Below are 24,558 nucleotides of genomic sequence, written 5' to 3'. Positions count from 1 at the left end.
TAGGTCCAATCTCTCATATATATAATATCTTTTTATACTTTCATTAAAACAATGTAAATCTATTCAAAAGCTATATAATTGAGATAAATGGTCTCAAAACATAACATAAATCAACTCATACAAAAATAGGTATTGATATAGACATATTTTCTAGGATTATGACAAATAAGAAATGCGGTTTGAGAAATATAAAAAAAGGGAAGACCGCTGTGGTATGGCAAAATTAGAGGTAGCAAGTATATGGATATTATGGAGTTGCACCAATCAACAGCCATTGGGTCTACGGGATCGGGGCTGTGGACGAATGAAGAAGGAAACCACAAGACTGGAGATTGCACCAGATAAAGATACCTCGTACAGATCCACATAACAACACCAAGAGCAGTAGAGACTCGAATTCTCCTTCGAAATGACCAAAACAAAGAGAAAAACGCAGCAAAATTTGGAGCAGATTAGTTGTTCTTCAAGCACCAGTGGTCGTGGCCTCCATGATAAGAACCTGAACGCACCTGCTAATGTTCTCACACCATTGCCTCGCTGCCGTCGGGCATCCGCATGAACGGATCTTCTGGCGGCTGCGACAGTAAAGATGGCAATGGACGATTGATTTCGTCGAGCAAACTGCTGATCCTTCGAGCCTTCACCATGCCGATCTTCTTCCGTTTCGGTGCGGCCGTCTTCTCCTTATCATCTTCCATCTTGATCTCATCCGCGTCATCGGGCTGTGGTTGCTTGTCCTCTAAAGGTTTCGAGAGAGCAGTGGTTCGCTCACTGCTTCGCTTGAGCTTACCAGTGCTCGTGCCCAGTTGGCCTCGCACGCTGGCCATGCTCCTCAGCCTCCCCTTCCCCAAATGGTGCTCGCAGAGAGAGTAGCCGACGAGCGTCTTCTGGCAGCACCGCCACCCCCTGCCGTTGACCCGGCTGCACCGCGACCCCTCCATCAGCACCGCTGGGCTCCGCCGCTTCTTCCCATTTGACCCATTCCCATCCATCCATCCTACTCCCTCCTCCTTATCCTCACCTTGGCATCTCCCGTTATCGCTAGCATCGACTCTAGTGCAAGCACTACCATTTGCTGGGGTGTCACTCGTCTTCGCCCTCCCCTTCCCCTTGGGCTTCTTCTGAATGTCCATCCCATCTCCTCCTCTCTTTTTCCTCTGCGATGTTGCAGCGTCTCCAAGCTGTTCCCACGCCGACACCGGTGCACTTGAGCTGCTAGAGATTCACAACATCAGGCCAATCTCGGTAACTCTTCATACTCGTCTCATGAGCAGATACCTAGCCATGGGAATCCGAAAGAGGAGGAGATGTGGGAGGGCGTGTGGGTGCGTGCGTGGATGCGTGATGAGAATGGTGGTCGGATGCGATGATGGGTCAGCCTGGCATGCACAGGCAGAAGCAACAGCACTGGGGCTGCCTTTTCTTTATGTGTTGGTTTGCCCGCAAGCGATGGTAATACGAGCGAAAGCTACTCATTTCCTATGGACAAGAAGGGGGCAGAGGCACAAATAGTTACCTACCTGCAATTACTATTGACATGGGTATTCCATCCCTCGTTGCTATCCACCATGCCGTCCTCCTCCTTCGCATCCTTTCTCAACACCTGCAGCAAATCCGAAAAAGCCCCATCCCACGGTGGGGTTATGCAACAATCACCACATTGCACCCATCAGGACCCCGAGAACAAGAAGGGGATCTCGCCAAAGAAGCGAAACAAAGCAGCAGGTCGATGCAGAAGAAGAACAAGGAAGGTTGTGAAGATGAGTAAGTAAGCGCACCTTCCCTGCTGCTTCGCTGCTGCTTCCATGGGGCTGATCAGGATGGGGAGGATTCCCCGCCTCACTGGGGTCTATGTTTAGATCCCCATCAGAGTGCAACCTCTCTCCACCTCTCCCACCATATCCTCCTCCACTATTATCAGGCGTTCCAGCTGTTGGATGGACATAGGAGGATGGATCTGGGAGCAGAGAAGGAACCGGAGGCGGCGGCGGCGGCGGCCGAGAGATGGAAGAAGAAGGGGAGGCGGAGGGATTTGGCCTCTTCCGGATCCTCATGGTAGATGAGATTGGGAGAGAAAAGCAGATGGATGGATGAGGAGAGTGGTAACGATTTGGGACAGTGCAAAACCCCACAGCGGTTCCAATAGGGCTGCTATATACTAAAGCGGACTCTTCTTTCATTATCATTGTTTGTTTTGGGTGCCGTTCTTTTGCTCGTAGTTAATCCATTTCATTTACGACCCCACGCGGCACGTGCGGCACGAGCGGGAGGGAGGGAGGAGAGAGAGGTGCTCTTCATCAATCAGTGGGACTGGGGGTGGGGATGATGATGGTGATGTGGGGTCGTGATGGGAGTACGGCATGCACGTACACGGCCGACGAGTTAATGGACAAAAGCGGGTTTGTTCCCGCCCCCTAACCGCATCCGCCTACGGCGGATCCGCTTTCTCGCGTATTGAAAGCTCCCATTTTGAGATGGGAGGACGTGACATGTGCTGTATGCCATATGCGATGTCCGGCTTGATGTGTACCATTTGTCATGTCGGGTGGTTTGATGGGCCCGACTGTGGATGTGATCGATTGCGCCTGATCTAAAGAAAACCTTCTCCTAATTGATATTTGGGAAATCGCCATATAAATATGCAATTATGCAAAAAGAAAATTATAACTAATCAAATATATATATATATAATAATTTTATTATTATTCATGAAACTATGTATCAAATACCATATTATAGATTTTTTATTTCATTTAATTATCGATAGTATTTTTATATCTAGTTATTAAAAAAAATCTTATATGTTAATCTGTACTACAAATATGGTTAGAAAAATGATAATATGAATTCTAAACCAGTATTGTTTACTAGTCAGAACATCATCTTAACCTTAGAACAATTTAAATGATTTATTTATTATCATATTTAAATTCCCAAGGGAATTTAAAGTTTTTCATGAAAGAAAAAAATTCTATTATATTTATTACTATCGCATCCCTCCATATAATCTTTTTTTTGGGTAATAATATTATTAATATATCAAATATTTATAATATACATATTTATATTATATTTTTTAAAAACAATTAAACATAATCTTACATGATATTTTGTCACGTGCACAGCACGTGTCACTAATGTTTTTTGGTTTTGCCGCCATCTCTCGCTTTCCCGCCATTGCCCGCTCTCCAATTTGGTGTGCTGATAGGTTGGATTGCGTTAATATGATCGGCAATTAATGCTAATAATTAGCACATAAACGTCCTTTTGTCACATGGGGCTGATTTCTACGTTTCGTCAAATCTACGCTTTTAACACGTATTGCCTAAATGGATTACGATACTACATAGTATATACACGAAGCATGGGAATAATAACACTATAGTATTATTGCGCGAGTAAACGTTAAGCTTTACAGGCTTTTCGTCGAACACCTTGCGGTGGTAGATTAGTTCCGGTCGGGTTTAGGGTGACCTCCACACAAGCTTGGGCCGTGGCTTTACCCGGATCCCTAGTCTCCTCCTCATAAGCTTCCCGCCTTCTTCCGCTCCCCACGTAGGGCAAGAAGGGGACATCGAGAGATCCCCATGGCGGCGCCGAGTGGATCTCGGAAGAAGGTCCAGCGCAAGTTCAAGCTCCGCGGGTTCACCCTCAAGGTCGACGCCCTAGAGGAGACCCTCGCCTACCTTGCCCGCTTCCCTGACGCCGAAGACGGATACCTCGACCTCCTCATCGATGATATCGATAAGCAATCCCGTGCGTTTCTTTCAACTTGGTTATTATTTGAGATCCCATCTCCATCTTTTCACTCTGTTCTGACCCCTGGATTCCTAAAAATCGTTTTTATTTAAACATCAACAGTGAAATCGTCCATCTTGGATCGGGAGGCAATCCGCCGGGTTGTTAGCCTCCTGCTCAATGCGGATGCCGCCGTCGACCCCAGCGCCGCCAGCACCAGCAGCAGCTTCGCCCTCAGGGTGATTGATGCGTTCGTGATCCCTCGGTTTCGTTACGATCCCATCAAGAACGTCTTCTACGAGTAGGCATTCTCAAAGATCTCGTCGTTCTTAATTTCCTCCTTCTTCCTTGTTTGTTTCTTTCCATAATGTTGCGTGGTTCCATTGGCTATATGCATTATTAGGTTAAACTTGCGACAAAAATGGCATATTTGGTTTTTTTTTTTGGTTTATGTTGAATTTTATGAGACATATGGTAATCGGACTATTATACGGGTTGCATTTGTTTCTAGACACACGGGAAAGTTGCCTATCCATGGGGATGCTGGTGATAAAGCTGCCCTATATAGGGATCGATACCAGTTACTGCTTCAGAGGATTGCTCGCGACAAATTCTTTTCAAAACCCGTTTTTGACACCAAAATGACTGAATCCGAGAGCTGTGAGGTATCATACTCTTTCTGAAACTTGGATTAGATTCTACATCTCTGTCTATTGATTTATGCCTCCTCATTGTTTGTATGCAGATCACTCCTATTCAGTCTTTGATTGGATGCACCGGAAGAAGATGGATTATGGGCGTGATATCACAGTTGGAAGAAGGCCAGTTCTACTTGGAAGATCTGTCTGCTGCTGTTCCAATTGATTTATCTAACTCAATATCCTTTCACAATTTATTTTTCATAGATTAGTTGCAAGTAAATTGCCTACAGTATTTGTATGCAGTAAAGGGCCATATGTTGTGTTTGATAAGGATAGTTTGTCCTACACCTTGATGAGGATTGATTTTCTCATCCTCCAAAATTGTCGATGGGAGTCAACCTGGGACATAATATAGAATAGTAAGAAGGCTGCAATTTGCAACATGGAATAATAAGTGTATAAGATGTCAATTTTCCTTCATGATGTACATCAAAATTTGAATTGTAGACTTCTTATTATCTGAAAAGTTCTGAAATATATTTACACAATAAGAAGAGCATCAATGACTCAAGAAAGAAGCACAAGTTGGCATTCTCAAACATAATGGATTAGTATAAACTATTAAGTGTGTTCAGTTTAAAACCTTTTGGTACATATCCCTCTCATTCATGCTGTATACTAAAAGTGAAAATAAGTTGATGAAATTTGGCTTCTCGGCTGTAGGTAACCCAAAATAATTGTATAAACCATCTGACTTCCTACTGTCAAACTTTAGTCATAAAGGCTGTATCCATGACACAACCACCTTTCAGAATGTTGGTTATATATTTCCCAGACCCTATCAGTATCACCTTGTACTTCCATAACTTTGAGCTATATGTGTTCATGCTTATTTCCTGATAATCTGGGGAAAAATGAGAAAACATAAAAAGCAGTTGTTATTGCTATTGCTTTAAGAAGACGAAACCTGTTCTTCTGTGGGATAAACTTAGTTATATCCATCTGTTATCGGCAACTTGAAAATTTTCAAGTAATGGGGTTACTGTTGCTTGCTAGCTGAATTTTTGTGAGGGCAACATAATCAACAATGATCATTATCATCTGAATTTTATCACCTTGATGCCCTGGAACCAGCAAGTCATTATAATTTATTTGTATCATTTGCCAAAGTGCCAGTCCTTTCATATTATGTGATTATTACTTTTAGTCTTTTCTCATCTAGGAAGGCTGTTATAACTAGCTTTTCCTTAATCTTTATCACAAAATCACTTCAGGATTCTTTGTTGAGAACACTGTGGTTGTAGTAGAAGGAGAGTTGCTTTCAAATGGTATTTTCCAGGTGAGGCTTCCTTAAAATTGTAAGCTTTTGTATTCTGCTTCTCTAGTATTTCTTTCATGAAATGGATGAATCAGAGGTTTTTTGTATGATCCATGTTTCACAATTTTACAAACTTATAATTGTGTTAAGATCAAAAAAATTAAGAATCTTAGTTAGTTTGCATGCTTGTTGTGGAAACCCAAAAGCAATTGGGAAACTTTTCTGATACTATAAATCACATAAACATTGGTAATTATTGTTGTAAGACTTATGCAGTAAGCTCTGGTAATAGCTTCACCAATACACTCAATGATTTGGGGTTTCAAGATTTTGGAGTTGCACCCTAAGGTGAAGTGGCTATATTCATTCTGCTTTGGAAGTCTCTGGGAAAATAGCCTTCTGGTTAATATAATATAATCTAGCTACTTGGATCTTTGTGCATTTATCATCAGTTAAATCTCAAGGATTCCTACTACAGCACAAACCTAAATTTCATAACTTTTGCATGATTTGTAGGTCAATACATGTGGATTTCCACCCTTGGAGGATAGAGAAACATCATTGGCACTACACATGGGGCTTGACTTCTTCGGTGGAGACGTTTTATCAACCGAAGAAAATGTATTCTTATCTTCACCCTTTATATAAATCATCATTCCCAGCCAGATTTACTTGATTAGTAACGAGCATATCTTCTATATGTCAAAATTTGACAAAAAAATGGTTCCGTATGTCAAACAGTTCAGATTATTAGGGCTAGAGAAGAAGGCAGTAAATGACATGTTTGTGGTCCTGTCAGATGTTTGGTTGGACAATGAAGAGGTAGACTCAGTATCTCTTAGTCTCTTCAATCTAATGGGTTAATGTTTTCTTCTCAAAATGATGGACTTTGTTATTTGATAGAAAAGACTGTGGAAAAGCTCGCTGTGGTCTTTGACGGTTATGAAAGTGTTGAGGTGGTTCCTTCTTTATTTATCTTGATGGGGAATTTCTGCTCTCGGCCCTGCAACCTTGCTTTCTATTCTTATTCAACTCTCAGGTAGGACCCTCTTTAACCTTTTCTGGATGCACTTCGACTAAAGATCTTAATGAAAAGGACAGCCCTGTGCACAAAGCTCCTGCGAATGAGGGGGTCAATATATTGTTTGACAATGTTCTTTAACTAAAAGAGCTTATGTAATTTGCAAGATTTCATGATTGTACTAAGTATCACTTGTCAGAAAAATAAGTATATGACAGATAAATTACAAAATGCAGAATGCAGTTTGCAAAGCTTGGAGAAATGATTGCTTCTCACCCAAGACTAAGAGAACAAAGCAGATTTTTGTTTATTCCAGGTCCTGATGATGCAGGTACCATCTATTCTTTAACTTCTATTATTACTTGAAATTTGTAGATACAATTCTGGTGTGGGCCAGCCCATGATTCTGTTACCATAACCTCTCTAAGTATCTGTTGCCTATACTGGTCGGGAAGTTTATTAATTCCCATGATCTACAGAATGTCTTAAATTTTGTGCTGCCACATGTCATGATTCATATGCATACTCCCTATACATGATTATTTGAGAACATTTGTGATCTCTTATCCGAGATTAATGCAATCCAAGCTCACAAAGTTTGACATTGTAGGTCCATCCAAGGTTCTTCCAAGGTGTGCTCTGCCAAAGTATCTCACTGAAGAATTGCAAAAGCATATCCCTGGTGCTATTTTCCGTAGCAACCCATGCAGGTTAGATTTATGTGATAATTGAATTGCCCTATTGTTAATTATTTTTTCCACATGAAAAACATTAGCTAGTTTGTCACTCTCACCGAATAGTTGGTTGGAGAATATCAATGTACTACCATCCCATTTCGCTTTAGATGATATGTTCCATCAAGCTTTAGACTTGATATAAGAGTTGGTACATAAACCAATGTCATAAGCTGCACTTGAGGTCATTTTTATTCTTTCTGTATACATCGCAATGGAATCATATGCTTGTTTCTAGCTCATCTGATAATCTTAATTTGTGACTCATTGTGCAATTTGCAGAATTAAATTTTACACCCAAGAAATTGTTATTTTTCGGCAAGATTTGCTTTACAGAATGCGTCGATCTTGTTTGATTCCTCCATCAACAGCAGAAACGGGTGATTATTTCCAGCATGTGAGTTTTCATTTTTCTTTTATTTTGCTCTTTTGTATCTAAAAACTGGAATTTGCGAGTGGTTACACTCAGATGATATGTTGGTTGCAGCTTGTAGCCACTATTACTCATCAAAGTCATCTTTGCCCCTTGCCGCTGACTGTGCAACCCATCATCTGGAACTATGATCACTGCCTTAGATTATATCCAACTCCACATACGGTATCAACTCTTCGTGTCATGCATACCTGAAAACATGTGTGCAAGGTTATCAAACTTTAATGCTGTTGTTTTACAGATAGTGTTGGGTGACAGGAGTGAGCAGAAGGCTTTCAAATATACTGGAATAACTTGTTTCAATCCAGGCTCCTTCTCTAATGACAACACATTTGCTGCATATCGCCCTTGCACTCAGGAGGTTGAGTTGTCTGCCTTGGAAAGCTAATCCAGTTTGAACCATACTGCTCCCTACATGGTTAAGAATCACCAGTTGACAGAACCCATGCTTATGGTTCACCATGCTCTGCTGTATGTGTATGTGCTGCCAAGTCATGCCCTCTGAAACCACAAAATTAATGTGACATCGGCCTATTGTGGGAATAAGTATGACATTTGTGGAAACTAAGGATTCGAAGGAAGCATCGATGAACAACTCCTATGAAGTGTTGTTCATAGATGATATCAGTGTGCAGATATCCCGAGATGTGAAACCTGAAATGTTGACTTCAATTGAACTTCAAATTCGTTTGTAATTATGTATCTGATCTTTTCTGGGACAGCGCATGGCTTGATTCTGCTTTGGAGGTTAAAGGTCAAGTTCTTTGTTGGTAAATGAAAATTTTGGATGTATGAGAAAGAGTTAGGAACTAATGTTGGCTTTGTTTTTATGATATTTATGCCATTGATTCCCATTCAATTCGGTTCATGTCCTTCATGTGATGAATGCTGTACAATTTGTAGACATTGTCATTGCTCATCTTCTATTGTTTAACCTAACAATGTGATCATGTCATGGACATAAATTAGACACGACAAAATATGCCTATTTTGATGTAGTGAAGACCTAAGCAAACAAGGTTAAAAGAGTTACCAATTTGATTATTTTAGCATATCCTTTCTTGCTAAGAACCCTATTTAATTTAGAGACATTCACTAGAGCTTGATTTGTATACAAAGCAATGGAGATGTAAAAGGATATCTTGAAATGACACATTGAGTGTTTCTTGCCAAAGGAAAATATGATAGTGACATAAGAACTTGACTGCAAGTGTTCCAATATTCTAATCACAAAGAACCTTAGGGGGGGGTTCTACTGGTACCATTATTTTATGCATTCAAAGGCACCTATTATGCTGACACAAGATTACCACCATCTGATTTGTTCTCGTGTCTAACAACATATATTTATCTTAGTCAAATCTAGCAGCTTTATGACTAATCTATTTAATGCATATGGTGGATCATATTGCATGCGGAAGAAAATTAATATCCCTTTCACCTCAGTGATAACTATAGTTAATTGAAGAGATTCAAACCAATTGCAGAGAAAAACATAAGTATTGACTGAAAACCGGTGAAATTGAAATGGACAGATACCTTAGTGAAATGGATCATGTGATTCGTACTCAAAACCTATTATGATACGTTAGTAAATCATTTGATTGGATTGTCATAAATCTCAAAACTTGAACTGTTAGGCATATATTCAAACATGAAGCATCATAAATGCATCACATACAACAGCTATAGATATTATCAGGATCAATTTACCTTCCGGCATGAATTGTTAGTGACAATATGTAAAATAAAATAGATTTATTTATATAATCTTTGTGTTGGAATAAAGTTAATAAAAAAAAATCGATGTTGTGTCAAAGTTAAGAGAATATTTTTAAAATTTGAACAAATAAATTGGATCGGAGAATTTCTTATTTGTATTAGATTCGAGTTCGTTTGTCGTTTGTTGCTATATCTCTTTCACCTCTTTTATCTCTACCTCTCTTTCTTCGTCTGTCTAGTCTCCGTCACTTCCTCTTCCTCGATAATATATATATATATATATATATATATATATATATATAAAATAAATTATATATATTATTATATTAAATAATTTATTATGAGTCAGCATATTACATAAGCAGACTTTAATGTCTGTCAATTCGGATTTAATATGAGGGGCTTATATGCTACGTTTGTTAAAATATAGGAGTTATTTTAGACACAAATAAAATTATAAGGGCTTAAGTGGTCTATGATCGAAATCACATCAATTAAAATTATTTTTTTTAAATTTAAATTATATATATCATTATATTAATAGTTTATTATGAGTCAGTATGTCACGCAAACAAACTAACTCAGAATAAGTTTATATGTTATGTTTTTAAAAATATAAATATTATTTAAAATATGAGTAAATCATAAAAACTCAAGTAGTCTATGATCAAAATCATAACGACTAAAATAAACCCTTTATACTAAGTCTTGCATTTGGTGGATGTATCGGTGAAAGCACTAATCATTTGTATAAGTAAATGACCTTATTACTCGTATCTTTTTCGACACGGGCATTTCATCAAACGTTTGACGAAATGGGTCCGGTGGTTGTCACCCATGCAAGGAATGTAGTGTTTCGTGATAAGCTTAGCTGCTGATGCTGATTGGTTGGCGAGGGAGGTGAGACTTTGGACCAAGTTCTTGCGTCGGGAAGACAACTTCCATTTCTGCCATCGTTGCAGCGCTTCTACAAAAGTCTACTTGCATACCTGAAGACGATCTACAACTACTGCTTCTTTCACTGCATATATCCATCTGCACGAAATTAATGCCAATACTGTATACTTTCCTTGCCCGGCGTTGGTGACCAATATGTGTTTACTAATGCATGTCCTCAGTGTAGTGCTGGGGAAGATGATGGTTGGTTCTCAAGTAAACGTTGTAGGTTAGAGAGGAGAGATGTTGAAAGAGGAACAGAATTCACCCACCCAAGCAACCCCCTCTCTATATCTCTCTCTCTCTCTCTAATCTTTTCCCCCACCACACCCCACTTTGTGTGAACCACAACTCTTTAGTCTACACGTACCATTCAACCACCGGTGCATGTAACTATCCGTAACTCTCTAACTAGAAACTCTCCATCGCATTTTATATGTCTCCCCACTATCTCCACCTCTGCGATCTTCTTTTCCACCGAAGGCATACTGATCGTCGAGAGATGTGCACCAAAGGTCACTGGAGGCCTGCAGAGGACGCGAAGCTCACGGAATTGGTTGCCAAATATGGCCCTCATAACTGGAACGCCATCGCCGAGATGCTTCAGGGTAGATCAGGTGCAGTATATATCTCTGTGCCCCTGCGTTTGGTCTCTCTCTCTCTCTCTCTCTCTCTCTCTCTCTCTCTCTACGGTTCGTTCTAATAATGTTTCCACTCAATCATTTCAATCAGGAAAGAGCTGTAGGTTGAGATGGTACAATCAACTGGATCCAAGGATCAACAAGAATCCTTTCACGGAGGAGGAAGACCAGCTGCTGCTCGCCGCTCATCAGATCTATGGAAACAGGTGGGCTATCATCGCACGCCTATTCCCCGGACGCACCGATAACGCCGTGAAGAACCATTGGCATGTGATCATGGCACGGAAGCACAGAGAACGGTCTCGGCTTCATGGTAACTTCGTCGACGAGGAGCAGTCTCAGAGATGCAAGAAGAGAAAGCTCGAGCCGAGAAATATGGTTTCCATGATCGAGGAGTCTGATAGAACATCTGTCACGGTTCATCACTCTCAGCATGAGGATTCTCACCTCGACATGTGTGAAGGTAACATATTCTACAGGTATTTTCATCGGAAACACTTGGTGTAATTAGGTACTTTAATCTACTTAGCATGATGGTCTGATTGCAGATAGAGATAACTCGATGGAGTTCTATGACTTCCTCCAAGTAAACAGTGACTCTGAAAGCACTCAGGAGGATTTGGGAAGAAAGAGAGAAGAAGATGGGGAGGAGAAGAAGGGAACTCATGTCAGGTTCATTGATTTCATGGCTGTCGGAAGCATATAATTATGCTTATAGGAAAAGAATTAACATCTTCACAATCTGTTTAATTTGTGTACTGCGCATAAACCCTAACATATATTTAATCATGACAACTGACATGTACATGGCTTGCAAGCTCTCCGAATGAAAGCATTCCTCAAGAGCATGCATCTATGGATTTGTAGAAACATTGATGAGTCGACAACTGTAATATACTTCATGTAAATTCACAAGATGTTGTGGTCTTGATTGAAGTAGCTTTTCTTCAATGATAATTAATAATTGGTATTGGATTGTTTAGTCTAATTATTGGGTTTTTAAATATATATTACTAGAGGTCCAATGACATAACAAGGAACATTTATTTTGCTTCCTTTTTATAGCATTTTATATATAGACAATCTTTTGAGACAATTAGTAGATTAAGCAATTTGAGGTTCTTATTATTAGGTCTATCACATTTTCTTGAGATCAGTAATGACTATTTCAATTATATGATAATTTCCTATAGAAAATATTTTTCTAACTCTTAAATATATATATATATATAATTCTGTTGAAAAGTTTCTCAAAAAGATGATGAATATAAAGAATCATAGATAACATATCATGAGAAGAACATAGATACTTCAAAAAATAAAAAACTCTTAATAATGATAATAACTTACAATCTCTAAAAGATCCAATGATCTCTTTTGACTCTATTTTGTCACTTCTCCTTCTTATATGTATAAGCCCCCTATTTATATTTATAGAAAACTTTGACTTCAACTATGCCAAGATTCATATCTTTACTAGATTTTTTAAATAAAAATCCTATTTAATCATAAATTTTGTGTAATATTCCAACCGGCATAACTTGAACTACTTCATGATAAAACGACAAATAATTTATCCTTTTTTTAGGAATTAAATTGAATACCTTTGTTAAAACTATTGTATTAAACGGGGATATGATCGTCATATATTTTTCTTGATTCCTTAGTTTATTAGATCGATTAGATTTTCTTTAACTCTATAAATAGGATTATGATGTAACCAGAAAGATGATCAATAACTTGTTGTCTTATTTCATTTCTTTCTCTTCTAACTCTTATATATAGGCATTGCAAGCTATTACTGACTTCCTTTGTTTATGAAACTATAACTAATTATTTTGATGAAAGGAATCCCATAAATTATTTGGGTCTGTAAAGATCTCAAGTGTTGATGTGGTTTGCCACAGTGATGCTGACAGAAACAAAGCTTTGAGAGTTTTGGATTCCACACAGGCCATTACTGTCCTGAGTGAGTACTTCGCCTGAATTGACACCATATATAAAGGAAGGTAAATGGATTCTCATTTGGATCCCAATGTATTCCGTGCCATCTTTTTTTGTCTTTTCCTTTGCTGAGCAATCAAGAGAAACATACTATTTTGGATTTTGATCACAGGAGAAACATACTATTTATCATCAAAATAATAAAATCGAAAGAGCTGCCAGCAAAGGAATTTACTCTATCAACCGAGTTCCCTTTGGTTCAAGAAAAATGGAATCGGAACTATTTTAAGAATCATTTGATTATTTTAAGTATTTAGCATAGCCTTTCTAAAGAGAATAAAGCTTTCTCCTTGATGGTATTGAAGATCAATAATTAGTTGTAAATCAGATCCATCCCCTATATATCATTTGATTATTTTAAGAATCAAATGATATATAGGTTTCATGCAAGCAAAAAAAAAACATATATAGATTACTTGAAGAGTGTAATACATAATGATTCACCTTAGCAATTGAAGAATCACCAATGTTCAGACCACCTCACCATATATGAAGAATTACATAATGATATATATAGAAACCTTTGCATGCTTTGGCGGCCTCTCTACTCCTTCTACCTTCTTCTTCTTCTTCTTCTATGGTGAGATAGCGCTTCCTTAACTTGCAGGGTCGACCGTGACGATCTCAGTGAGATAGTGCTTCCTTAACTTGATCACCACGCTCACGGGGTCGATGTTTCCGATGACGGTGAGCTTCTTGTCCTTCAAGTCCGCCGATATCGTATGAATCCCTGTTCGTAGTACAATAGACTTCATCCCAACTCGCAAAAGATTGAGCCTTAGATAGCGGTGCAGCGAACAGAGCAAGCTTTTACCTTTAAGGTCGGAAACTGCTCTCATTGCGTTTCTCTGCTCCTTCTCATCGAGGATGTTCAACTTCACCACCACTTTCTGCACGTACAAGTTTAGTGAGCGAAACACAAGCAGAGACACAGCTGTTATAGCTTGAATGTTAGCATCGGAACTCACTTTGGGTATCGATGACATCTTCAGCGGTGATCAAGGTTGAGTGGCGAGATTGAAGACGAAGCAAGACTGTGGATCTCTTTGGGAGAGCACAATGGTGTGAGCGAGCTGATAACAGAGAGTTTGGGTTTATAGTGGTATCAGTAGCAGTGTGAAGGAAGAGATGTCTTCACGTTAATGGGTACACATAGATGCATGTACAAGTTCTAAGGAATATTTTGTCTAATGTATATAAGATGTATGTATTCAGGTACATATAGATATGTTCATACTAAGAAAATCTATGATATGTTATAGTTGGCAGGAAATTTCTTGTCTCGATCATTCGAAAAAGAAAAAAAAAATCCTTCATTTAATTTGTCATATTTATCCAATGCATTGTTATTTCTTATACACCCTTTCGAATTAGAGCATGAATGTTGGAGATATTTCAAAATAGTTTTATAAGAATATCTTAAATTTTGTTGATATGATGGAATAAAGATAGTAAGCATTTTAAATATCCTAAAACTGGAATTGGTGCAACAAAATGTAGTCTCAAAATATGCTTCGTTACAGGGGCTTAAATTAGTTCATGTGGTTTCAAATCAAGAATTATAATTGTCCATTTCAGTGATCCAAAACCTATGCTAGTGGAAATTATAATTAATACATGTTAAAAGTAGAACAAGATTGCTTGAAATATTGAAGATTTTGGAGTTAGAGTTTGTCACTAGATTGGTGTAAGTTTCGTCGTTGAGAAAAGCGAAGTTTCGCCCTTGTCTTCGGCCAGCGTTGGTCTTGTCTTCGGCCAGTGACCAACGCCGCTGCAGCCACATTCTTCGCTGATCTGCCAAAAGTCGATGGACTTAAGGAGAATGAAAGGCGAATTTAAGGAGAACGAAGGGAACGCCTATGCCCTCACAACAACAACAATCGCAACAGTAGCAACGATCTACTCTTGCCCTACTCACGAAGTCGTATCCTTATCAGGATTCTATTGAGGGAAGTTAATGTATTGAAGCATTTTTATTTCTTCAATAAAACTTCTTCAATAATTGTTCTTATCTTCTATTCTTTTCATCAAGAACGAGCTCAACAAAAATTCCTCCTATGTGTGCTAACATATCTAAAAGCTTCAATAGAAAATCTTGAGGAGTTGATTCTCGAGAATAATTTTATATGATCGTTGAATATTACTCGCAAATTGTGCCGATTATGTGATGACTTGTTGAAGTATCGATAGATAATATATTTTATTTTTCTTCAGGAAAAAAAAGGTGTCATATGTAAATTACTCAAAAGAGTCTTCTAATACGTCCTATGCGGAGTTCGTCTCCTCTCGGCCTCGGAACACTCGGAACACTCGCGCCACCTCAGGCCATCAGTGGCCGCCTCACCAAATACACGAAGAACTACATAACCACACAGCCATTTGGGTCCTCCTCGGTGATCGGGACGTAGTGCGGTATCACATGCGGATCGTAACCATTCCATGCACTGGCGACCGCACCAGCCTCCTTATTCTTCTTCTCCGCTCCTTCCTCCTTCTCCTCACTCTTCTCGGGCTCTTCCTTCTTCTCTTCTTCTTTCTCCGAGCGGATCGAGAGGATCTCAGCGTGATAGTGTTTCCTTAACTTTCTCGTCAACCGCACGGGGTCGATTCTTCCGATGACTGTGAGCTTCTTGTCCTTCAAGTCCACCGATATCGTATCGATTCCTGTTCGTAGTACAAAAGAATTCTTAGCTCTCTACAGATTGAGCCAAAGATGGTTTAGTGAATGGAGCGAGTTTTTACCTATAAGATTGGAAGTGGCTCTTATCACCTTACTCTTGTCCTCCTCATCATGGATGTTCACTTTCACCACAATTTTCTTCATGCAGAAATGAGATGTGCGTATGGAAATTTAGTGAGAGAAATAGAAGGGGAGAGATAACTTGACTGCTATCACTGGGACTCACCTTTGCTTCCGATGACATCTTTTGTGGAGAACAAACCAAGATATGTAGAGGATTGGCATATAATGGTGCAAGTAAGTGAATTTTTATTGAATCTTCGATAAGTATATACAGGCATATGTACAAGTTTTAGATAATATGTTGTCTAATGTATGTCAACATTATGTATTCACATTAATTATATTCACTTTGTGTCCATGTCATATAAGGTAGATATAGATATGTTGATTGCTAGTAGAAAATCTCCAAGTTGTAATAGTTGGTAGGGAAATATTATCTCAATCAATTAGGAGAATCATTCATTTAATTTGTTATTTTGTTCATGCTCCATTTAATTTGGAGCATGAATGTTTAGGATGTCCAACTTGTATTAATGAATGAAATCCATAGGAATGTCTTTTAAAGTGGCTTAGTGAAAACATCTATAATTTGAGTATATGACAAAATGATACTCCGCTTTGCATGCCTTGGCGGCCTCAATGGCGCCCTCACCCCTCCTCCTCCTTCTTGGGTTCTGCCGTCTTCTTCTCTGGTTCTTTTGCGCACCAGTGTTATCTTAACATTCTCACCACATCCACGAGGTCGACGTTTCCGGTGACAGTGAGCTTCTTGTTCTTCAAGTCCGCCGTTATGCACAAAGGATTTGTACGATCGAAAAGGTTGAGCGAAAGATAGAGATAGCTTTTACCTTTAAAGCTGGAAACAGCTTCCATTGCCCTTCTCTTATCCTGGCCATCATGGACGTCCACTTTCACCACAACTTTCCGCATGCAGAAATGAGATCTACATACGGATATTAAGGGAGACAGAAGCAGAATGTTAGCATTGGAGCTCACTTTCGCTTCGACTGACATCTTTATTAGTAGTGACAGCAGTTGAGTGGTGGGATGGAGAATCGTCGATCGATGAGCTGTTGACGCAGAGCCCAGATTTATAGTGGTGTGAGCAGCGGAGTCTTTCTCTCTCATTCACAATGATTGCTGTACGACTGCAGATTCCATTGTTCTTCGACATCTAGAGAAAACGATCTCGGTCATGAACCTTATGACTCGTAACTCGTTCCTTAGGGAAGTATTATTCACAGTACTGGTGGATTTAGTGAAAGCTTTAGTTGGATTACTGCTTTGATATATAGAAAAGAATGAAGAGTGATGAGGCTGACTGATTTGCTCCGAGCCCGAAATGGATGAAGGTCAACTCCGATCTAAGCCGCAATGTTAGGGACGAGGATCGAAGGCGGATCTTCGATGCGCCAAGGTGAGGTTCTCGAGGTACCAAGCTCTTCGGAGGTGATTGTAGAAGACAGGTGTCGGATTTTTCTCGTCCTTCCATATCTAAGTTTGTGGAACTCAAACGTGGAGAGAGTCTAAGAGAGAAGCAAAAAAAAAACCTTTTTTTAGAGTTAAAAATATTTATAGATGATAGGGTGCCAATACAACTCTTTATTTCAGGTTAGATAAAGTGCATTTATGTTAGATTGGTTATCGTAAACAAATCTTACTTTTTCTTGAGATCAGTAATCAAACAAAACCTACTTTGCATTATGATGAACATGCCAAATGCATTAAATCATGAACTTTTATCGTGTTGCTGTTGTCTCCAGCCTTCTAATCTCCATTCCCAGCATCTGCAACTCGGAACACTACTCTGCCTTTGCAGAACGATTCAGAAACAACACCATATCAAGACGAGAACATCACGTGAGCCGGGGACTGCGTTTTCCTTGACTCAGCGGCTACCTTGTCCTGGAAAATGTTGCTGCAGAAACATCAACAGCAAATCTGCACTGCTGCCTCCAGTCAAAAGATGAACCAAAAAAGAGAGGCTGAGGAGCTCTGTCCTCCTACGCGTCGAGCGAAAGTTCTCCCTGGGTCTGCCTCCAATGGCTTTGCGAGCACAGTGGCAGAGTACTTGTACCGACGTCGGAAGCCTTCTCCACTACGGCTTCGTCTTCTTTTGACGTTTGTCCAGCTCAAAGTTCTCGGGGGTTTCAACGAGTAGGCCCTCTCGCAGCTCAGTGTGGATGCTTCGGACGTATCATTGGAGATGATTGTGTCGGCCTTTCTGTGTTTCGCCAGCGAACTGCATACTGTTTTGGCCCCCACGAACGTTAATGGCCGAATCCTTCCTCCTCAGGGATGAAGACACTTAACACTATATATATGACTTAAGCCATTGAAAAGATGAAGCCGTGGTTTGCTTTCTGCGCTTTATCTCCCATCGAAGCACGATAGCGTAAAGCGCCATGTCGCCGCTGGATAGGAAGAGAATAAAGGCCACGGGGCCCATCCAATTTGGAGTCGTAGGGATTCGTGCCTAGCGCGAATCACGAGGCTTCCGGAACGCTTTAGCCACGTGGTCTTGCCCGTACTTACCCTACGATATGGTGGTGGACGGACGAGTGGCAAAGGGGGACAGGTGGCTCCCACCACCACCGCCAACACCGCGTCCGCCGGTTCCTCGTCCCCTCCGGCTCTGTTCTCCGCCATGGATGGGCGAGACTGCGCTGGGTGACAAAAGTGAAAATGGAAGAGGAAGATGGCTTTTAGGACCACCTGAGACTGTGAGGATGATGATCTTTTGGTGGCCATCTCTCGTGGTCCCTGCTTCTGCTGTACTTGGCTGGAACCGTGGCAGCCGTTTGATTTCGGAGCCCTTTTGCTTTCTGGCGTTGCCTTAAAAGAGCAGCAGCATCCTCCCATCGGACGGTCGAGATCGTCTTACCGCTGACGTGGTTGCCTGACCCTACCCACGTCTCTATCCGTGTGATGGTTGGCTAACTGTGTGGGTCCGCCCTCGCCCGTTCGCTTCTTGCTCAGGATTGAAGGGTAACAAACGCCTTAACTCGGTAGCAAAACGCGAATCAAGAGCACCCACTTTTGCGCACCACGTATGCACACGCCAACTGGACGCAACGCCGTTGTCACGCTGACATCAGCACAAGCAAGCCAAATTTAATCATATGTGCTCTGGAAATAATTTTGGAAATTATAAATTATTTACAAAATATTAATTAATTATAAGCTTAAACCACATGATTATTTTGGGCCAATCATGAGTAACGGAGTAATAGCAATTAGTGTCAGAATGATTCGTGGAGGTCATTGCTTAGCTCACATTTCAGATATAATCCTCAATAATAGATGTAACTACTAATTCAAAATGTGTTGACTTATGTGTCAAATCACAACAATGAATAAGCCGATCATTCCAGCTCAGTGTTACCTGTTTGAAACTTCAATCAATTTTTGGTATTTACTATGTGGAGCCCCTCCTCTGGGATTTCAGATCATATGATTCCTATCCGTAAATTTAGTTCCCCACCAAACCCATGCAACGTAGTTAATTGTTCCACAGTACTCAGCAATAGCTTTTCCACAGCATGAACCAAAGAATAGAGAGAGAGAGAGAGAGAGAGAGATCAACGTAGCGAATCACGAGAAAGAGACGAAACCCGCACCACCTTTCATTTGGGTTGGTCGCTTTGAAGATTATGTTTCACCTTTTCCCTTTCCCTCGTCCATTGACTGGCTGCTCCTCGCCTTCCAAGTCGGCAGCCCCTTTTCCCAAAAGCCTCCTATTTATAAGAGCAAACATGTCACTGTGAAAGAAAGCAGGCAGCGGCACACTTGGTCTTGAGAGGCGATGGCCTTGGAGAACCATTTTCCATTCCCCTACCAACCCTCCTTGGATTGGGATCCACAATTCATGCCTTTAGGTAATCCAGTAACACACTTTCTTCTTCGATTTGTTTCTGTCAATTACACTGGCCTTGTCTTCTCATGTCTTTGGGTGATACAATCATCAGCTATGGAGCCTCCCATGTCGTCGCAGACCTCGACCGGCTACTTGCAAGATGCAGTGGCAGAGTGGACCGACCAGTGCAAGCGGAGACGAGTAGCTTCGTCCCCAACTCATGATTCGACAGCCACGACCGATGAGCTCCAAGATCTTCTTCAAGCATACTTCAATTATATATGCATGGTGCTTGATGCGAAGTGCACTGCTATTTAAACTCCCGTAGTCAACCACTTATCTTTTCTCCTTCCATCTTCTTCTCTGGTAGGGGTTTTGGGGTTCAAACTGTTATGGAGATCCCACGCATGATTTGAACTGCATGCTGCAAGATAATAATATCGTCCCAGGTAAGATTGAGTGTTAAATGCATTCTTCTCCTGCATCACAAAGGTGATTCTGTCACATAAGCCCACTTATCACAAAGGCCATAATGAAGTGATTTAATACGGAGCTTACAGAAAGTTGGCTACCGTCCCCATGTCATGCGCATGGATAGGAGTCGTCCGCTATCTTCTTCTTATTGTCTTGCTTGGCTGATAGTGTACGCCCTTCCGGTTAGCCAAATAGTTTAGCTTGGCACGCACATCTACGTGTATCTACTTCTCCTATTTTAGTGCTGGTACTGTAAAGTGGACGAGATGATCAGACCAACAATCTAATGACTAAAGACAATAGGATGATCTTTTTGATGAACCATCTTCTTGACTTGAGTTGGTTCAATATTCGTGAAGATGATGATGACCCACTGAACGTGATGCTGAAGGCCAAAACACAAATGACCGAGACACAACTCGCACGAGAGCCACTCGCCTCTTCCTCCGCCTCCTCCCATGAGGAGCTGCTGTCCTCCACAGAACCACATGGAAAGGATCTCCATCAGCCAAGAGACGCAAAACCTTCTCTTCCGACACCTAAAGATAAACCGCTTGCCATAAGAGGTCAGTGTGCTCTTGTTCTCCTTTCGTTGCACAGGATCTGATTCTTGTGCTGGTTTTAGAATGTGGCATGAGGCAATTCAAGAAGAACAAGGCCAAGGTGATCGTGGTGCACCCCTTCGCTGTCGTGAAGCCCGGGGGAGTGGAGGGGGAAGTCACGCTCGAAGACGTCAATGCGAGGGTTCTAATGCGCCCGAGACGGCCTGTCCGCCACCCGGTGGGGGAGTACGCACACGGTCCTTGTGTGTCGCCGGACGGCCCTGGCCTTTCCGGGAAGGCGGTTGTAAGCCTCACAAGGATCCAAACACAAGGGAGGGGCACAATAACCATTGTGAGAACAAAAGGATGAAGTCCCGTTGACCACTGCATCCATCATCATAATGATTGTATATGCGTAGGTTAATTGTTCTCGTAATGTAGCAGTAGTTTTCCAGTGCAAGGCAACAACATATACATGATCAGCTCAGTGTATGCTTTTGTCTCCAATCTACTGCTTTTGACCTAAGAAGAAGCTGACAGCTCAATGTCTTTTGAATTCATATATGCATCTGTGCATCCATGTAAAGATGGGCGTTTACCAGTTACTGTTCGCTACGGTGTCTGAATCCTTTTCATGAGATGTGAAATGAGCTGTTCTTGCTATTTACCTTTTCTTTCGACTTGAACATGGATCAAAGTTTCAAACGGTAATAAAATGCATGAAGTATTAGAACATCGACGGAATGTTGGTAACGGCTTCAGATCATTGTGTGTACATCAAATGGTTTGGTGAGAATTTTATTATTCTCTTACTTTATGTTGATGACATACTTATTCTTGGAAAAGATATGTCTAAAATTGACAGGTTGAAGAAGGAACTGAGTGAGTCTTTTGCAATGAAGGACATGGGGCCAGCAAAGCAAATACTAGGCATGCAGATTTCTCGTGACAGGAAAAACAAGAAGATTTGGTTGTCACAGGAGAAATACATCGAGAAGGTATTGGAAAGATTTAGTATGAGCAATGCTAAGCCAGTTGGTTCTCCTCTTGCAGGTCACTTCAAGTTGTGCTCAGAACAGAGTCCGTCAAGTGATGAGGAGAAGGAGAAAATGCAAAAGGTTCCTTATGCTTCAGCAGTTGGAAGTTTAATGTATGCAATGGTATGTACGAGGCCGGACATCGCATATGCAGTGGGTGTTACTAGCAGATTTCTTGCAAATCCAGGCAAAGAGCACTGGGCAGCAGTGAAGTGGATTTTTAGATATCTCAGAGGGAGCTCTAAGGTTTGTTTAAGCTTTGGAGGTGGACCACCTGCGTTAACAAGTTACACAGATGCAGATATGGCAAGAGATATAGATACGAGGAAGTCTACTTCAGGTTATGTACTTACTTTTGCAGGGGGAGCTGTGTCATGGCAATCCAGGTTACAAAGGTGTATTGCTCTCTCCACCACAGAAGCAGAATATATTGCTGCTACAGAGGTATGCAAAGAAATGTTATGGATGAAAGAATTCTTACAAGAATTGGGGCTGAAACAGGAAAATTATGTGATGCATTGTGACAACCAGAGTGCCATCCATTTGTGTAAGAACCCAATGTTTCATTCCAAGTCAAAGCATATAGATGTCAGATACCACTGGATTCGAAATGTATTTGAAGAGAAGCAGTTGCAGCTTCAGAAAATTCATACAGATGACAACGGAGCAGACATGTTGACGAAGACCTTAACAAAAGAAAGACAGGAGATATGCCGACAGTTGGTCGGTATGGCTTCACATTGAGGAGTCATGGGACAGCCTCCCTTATGGGCTGAAGGGGAGGTTGTTGGGCTGATGGCCCATATTCAGCCCATGTGGGCTTTATCAGCCCACAGCTCACACCCCCTCTTAACCTAACCCTAATTAAGATTAGGGGGGTGTGGTGGCTCCGTTTTAGAGGCAGATTAAAGCTATAAAAAGGCAGCAACGAGGCAGATCTTTGTAGCGACGAGAAGGGAAGAAGACAAGGACAACGCAGAGAGACTGTTCACAATCATCTAGCAGTGTTCTCATCTCAGGTTAGATCAAATCTACAGTAGGCTCTTGCTGTGATTACTTGGGATGTTTTAGATATTGTGGGCAGTAACGTGATCCTTGTATCCCAGTTATTCTCTTGTGGTTGTTGCTTGGGTTTTGGGCAAGAGATTGAGATTTGTATATTCATTATTCTCATAGTGGATTATCTCTAGTTTGCCCCGTGGTTTTTACCCTTCACATTGAAGGGGTTTTCCACGTATATCTTGGTGTTCTGTTTGATTGTGTTTCCATTTTATTCCGCTGCGTATTTTGGTCTTCTAGTATTTATTCCTATACAAAGGTTATTCCTGTTTATATCCCCATCACGGAATGCCTTTTCCTCGACTACTGAACAGTCTTATCCATGAGAAGGTGTGGCAGAGAGAAACAAAAGACCCAGAAGATCTTGATGTGAGCCCTGTCGGATGATTCGTGTGAAAGTGTACTTTGTTGACTCTTCAAACTCATCACAGGTGCTGCAATGAAACAACACCAAATCTGACCTAATATGATTTAGTTGAACCTAATTCGAAGAGAAAAATGAATTCAAATGTCAGCTCCGGCCTATGTGGGCCAAATGCAGGTTGAAAAAGCTACATAAGAGCTTGACTAAACAACAAACAACAATTGGTCAGGACAAAGGAGAGATGGAAGACATCAAATTTGGTTCCTGTCTTCCTCCCCAAAGTCAAGCTGGTTGATTTGAACAAAGTTTTCCCAGAGTGGATCGCATGAACTGGTTTCTGGAGACTCACAACAACTTGACCCACAAGTCTTGTATCATCTGTTGTGTGGAAGGTGTTGGCCATTTCATGAGAAGAAATTTATATTGTTTTGTTGAAAAAAGCAGAATAACTGAATTTTTCTAACACTTATATGGGCTAAAATCTTATGTAAGAACTATGAGAATATGAATTTGAAGTTTTCATGACTTCCAAACCATTTTATCAGAATTTGACATCATTTGAAGTTAAAAATTTGAACTTTTCAAGCTTTAACATTTAAATAGGATTTAAAATTTATTCTTAGGAAAGGAGTTTATGACATACAAGAGGATTTGGATGCTAAGACTCTTTCTGACATCTGCCACAATCTTCCAGTATTCTATATAGAATGGTTAAGAACCTGATTAGGCTGCTAATTTTGTTTAAGACTGGACATGTGTGGAAACAATTTCTTGTGCTTTGATGTTCTGGTTTTGTAGAGCAGAACAATATGGCTTTTTCCATCACTGCTTCTTGGGATGCTTAATTTGAACAATTTGTATGTGATTTTAGAACTGCAAACAGCTCCAATATGATGATCAAATGTTCTTGTTTGATTTATTCGACATATTGCCTCCTTTCTACTTGTTTCATTTTTCTGGTAATTTTTTCGTGCAACTCAAATTCATCTCCTTGAGTATAGCTTGTGTCTGGAATATTAACTACAATTTGTTTTTCTAGTTCTAGGTTAATAGAGAAATTTTAAGATGATGCAAGATCGTGCGACGAAGGTCAACTTGGATGTAATTTTCTTTGGATCCTAATAAAGTAATCATCCCAAAAAAGTTATTACAAGGGAAAAAGAGTTGCTCTTACAATTATATTTGAGAGTAGGATGGTATTCAATTTTTTTTTTCCTTTTTTCTTGAATAGTATTCTTTGAAAAAGACATTCAAAAAAATTCGTTTGGAAAATGCAAAAGATATAAATAAATGTT

The 24,558-nt window shown here is 40.4% G+C and overlaps 4 protein-coding genes across 5 annotated transcripts; 3 read left to right on the top strand and 1 right to left on the bottom strand.

The window, feature by feature from the left end:
* Positions 1-305: 305 nt before the first annotated feature.
* Positions 306-2,151, bottom strand: LOC135606426 (uncharacterized). 2 transcript variants are annotated; one of them, XM_065097453.1, is made up of 3 exons: positions 1,779-2,151; positions 1,521-1,603; positions 306-1,215 (listed from the first exon to the last, which is right to left on the bottom strand). In XM_065097453.1, exons 1-3 carry the CDS (start codon positions 2,052-2,054, stop codon positions 522-524), a joined length of 1,053 nt encoding a protein of 350 aa, XP_064953525.1. In that variant the 5' UTR covers positions 2,055-2,151; the 3' UTR covers positions 306-521. The 2 variants fall into 2 exon arrangements, with proteins under 2 accessions (XP_064953525.1, XP_064953526.1); XM_065097454.1 differs by having other exon boundaries at positions 306-1,212; positions 1,779-2,149.
* Positions 2,152-3,442: 1,291 nt separating this feature from the next.
* LOC103977600 (DNA polymerase epsilon subunit B) lies at positions 3,443-8,449 on the top strand. Its single transcript, XM_009393163.3, has 13 exons — positions 3,443-3,756; positions 3,862-4,039; positions 4,250-4,403; positions 4,484-4,615; positions 5,641-5,718; positions 6,214-6,318; positions 6,439-6,519; positions 6,606-6,736; positions 6,955-7,049; positions 7,329-7,428; positions 7,735-7,849; positions 7,940-8,050; positions 8,127-8,449. Exons 1-13 carry the CDS (start codon positions 3,588-3,590, stop codon positions 8,271-8,273), a joined length of 1,596 nt encoding a protein of 531 aa, XP_009391438.2. The 5' UTR covers positions 3,443-3,587; the 3' UTR covers positions 8,274-8,449.
* Positions 8,450-10,938: 2,489 nt separating this feature from the next.
* On the top strand, positions 10,939-12,091 carry LOC103977599 (transcription factor MYB54). Its single transcript, XM_009393162.3, has 3 exons — positions 10,939-11,160; positions 11,276-11,647; positions 11,733-12,091. The coding sequence occupies exons 1-3, from the start codon at positions 10,980-10,982 to the stop codon at positions 11,888-11,890; spliced, it is 711 nt and encodes a 236-aa protein (XP_009391437.2). The 5' UTR covers positions 10,939-10,979; the 3' UTR covers positions 11,891-12,091.
* Positions 12,092-19,630: 7,539 nt separating this feature from the next.
* On the top strand, positions 19,631-21,408 carry LOC135606425 (uncharacterized). Its single transcript, XM_065097452.1, has 5 exons — positions 19,631-19,809; positions 19,900-20,075; positions 20,158-20,236; positions 20,621-20,827; positions 20,887-21,408. The coding sequence occupies exons 1-5, from the start codon at positions 19,737-19,739 to the stop codon at positions 21,171-21,173; spliced, it is 822 nt and encodes a 273-aa protein (XP_064953524.1). The 5' UTR covers positions 19,631-19,736; the 3' UTR covers positions 21,174-21,408.
* Positions 21,409-24,558: the final 3,150 nt, after the last annotated feature.

This window comes from Musa acuminata, chromosome BXJ2-3, assembly GCF_036884655.1.
Source record: "Musa acuminata AAA Group cultivar baxijiao chromosome BXJ2-3, Cavendish_Baxijiao_AAA, whole genome shotgun sequence".
NCBI lineage: Eukaryota > Viridiplantae > Streptophyta > Magnoliopsida > Zingiberales > Musaceae > Musa > Musa acuminata.
This window is presented reverse-complemented; position numbering and strand designations above follow the sequence as displayed.

What these genes read in the sequence shown, in the direction of transcription:
- LOC135606426 (XM_065097453.1), bottom strand. Translation starts at nt 2,054, where the DNA reads ATGAGGATCCGGAAGAGGCCAAATCCCTCCGCCTCCCCTTCTTCTTCC. An exon ending in GCAGCGAAGCAGCAGGGAAG is followed by an intron (nt 1,604 to 1,778) that starts GTGCGCTTACTT and finishes GATTTGCTGCAG; the next exon opens with GTGTTGAGAAAGGATGCGAA. An exon ending in CATGTCAATAGTAATTGCAG is followed by an intron (nt 1,216 to 1,520) that starts GTAGGTAACTAT and finishes GTGAATCTCTAG; the next exon opens with CAGCTCAAGTGCACCGGTGT.
- LOC135606425 (XM_065097452.1), top strand. Translation starts at nt 19,737, where the DNA reads ATGGCCTTGGAGAACCATTTTCCATTCCCCTACCAACCCTCCTTGGAT. An exon ending in ACTTCAATTATATATGCATG is followed by an intron (nt 20,076 to 20,157) that starts GTGCTTGATGCG and finishes CTTCTCTGGTAG; the next exon opens with GGGTTTTGGGGTTCAAACTG. An exon ending in AGATAATAATATCGTCCCAG is followed by an intron (nt 20,237 to 20,620) that starts GTAAGATTGAGT and finishes ATATTCGTGAAG; the next exon opens with ATGATGATGACCCACTGAAC.
- LOC103977599 (XM_009393162.3), top strand. Translation starts at nt 10,980, where the DNA reads ATGTCTCCCCACTATCTCCACCTCTGCGATCTTCTTTTCCACCGAAGG. An exon ending in GATGCTTCAGGGTAGATCAG is followed by an intron (nt 11,161 to 11,275) that starts GTGCAGTATATA and finishes CATTTCAATCAG; the next exon opens with GAAAGAGCTGTAGGTTGAGA. An exon ending in TCACCTCGACATGTGTGAAG is followed by an intron (nt 11,648 to 11,732) that starts GTAACATATTCT and finishes GTCTGATTGCAG; the next exon opens with ATAGAGATAACTCGATGGAG.
- LOC103977600 (XM_009393163.3), top strand. Translation starts at nt 3,588, where the DNA reads ATGGCGGCGCCGAGTGGATCTCGGAAGAAGGTCCAGCGCAAGTTCAAG. An exon ending in TTTTATCAACCGAAGAAAAT is followed by an intron (nt 6,319 to 6,438) that starts GTATTCTTATCT and finishes TATGTCAAACAG; the next exon opens with TTCAGATTATTAGGGCTAGA. An exon ending in TTTGGTTGGACAATGAAGAG is followed by an intron (nt 6,520 to 6,605) that starts GTAGACTCAGTA and finishes TTGATAGAAAAG; the next exon opens with ACTGTGGAAAAGCTCGCTGT.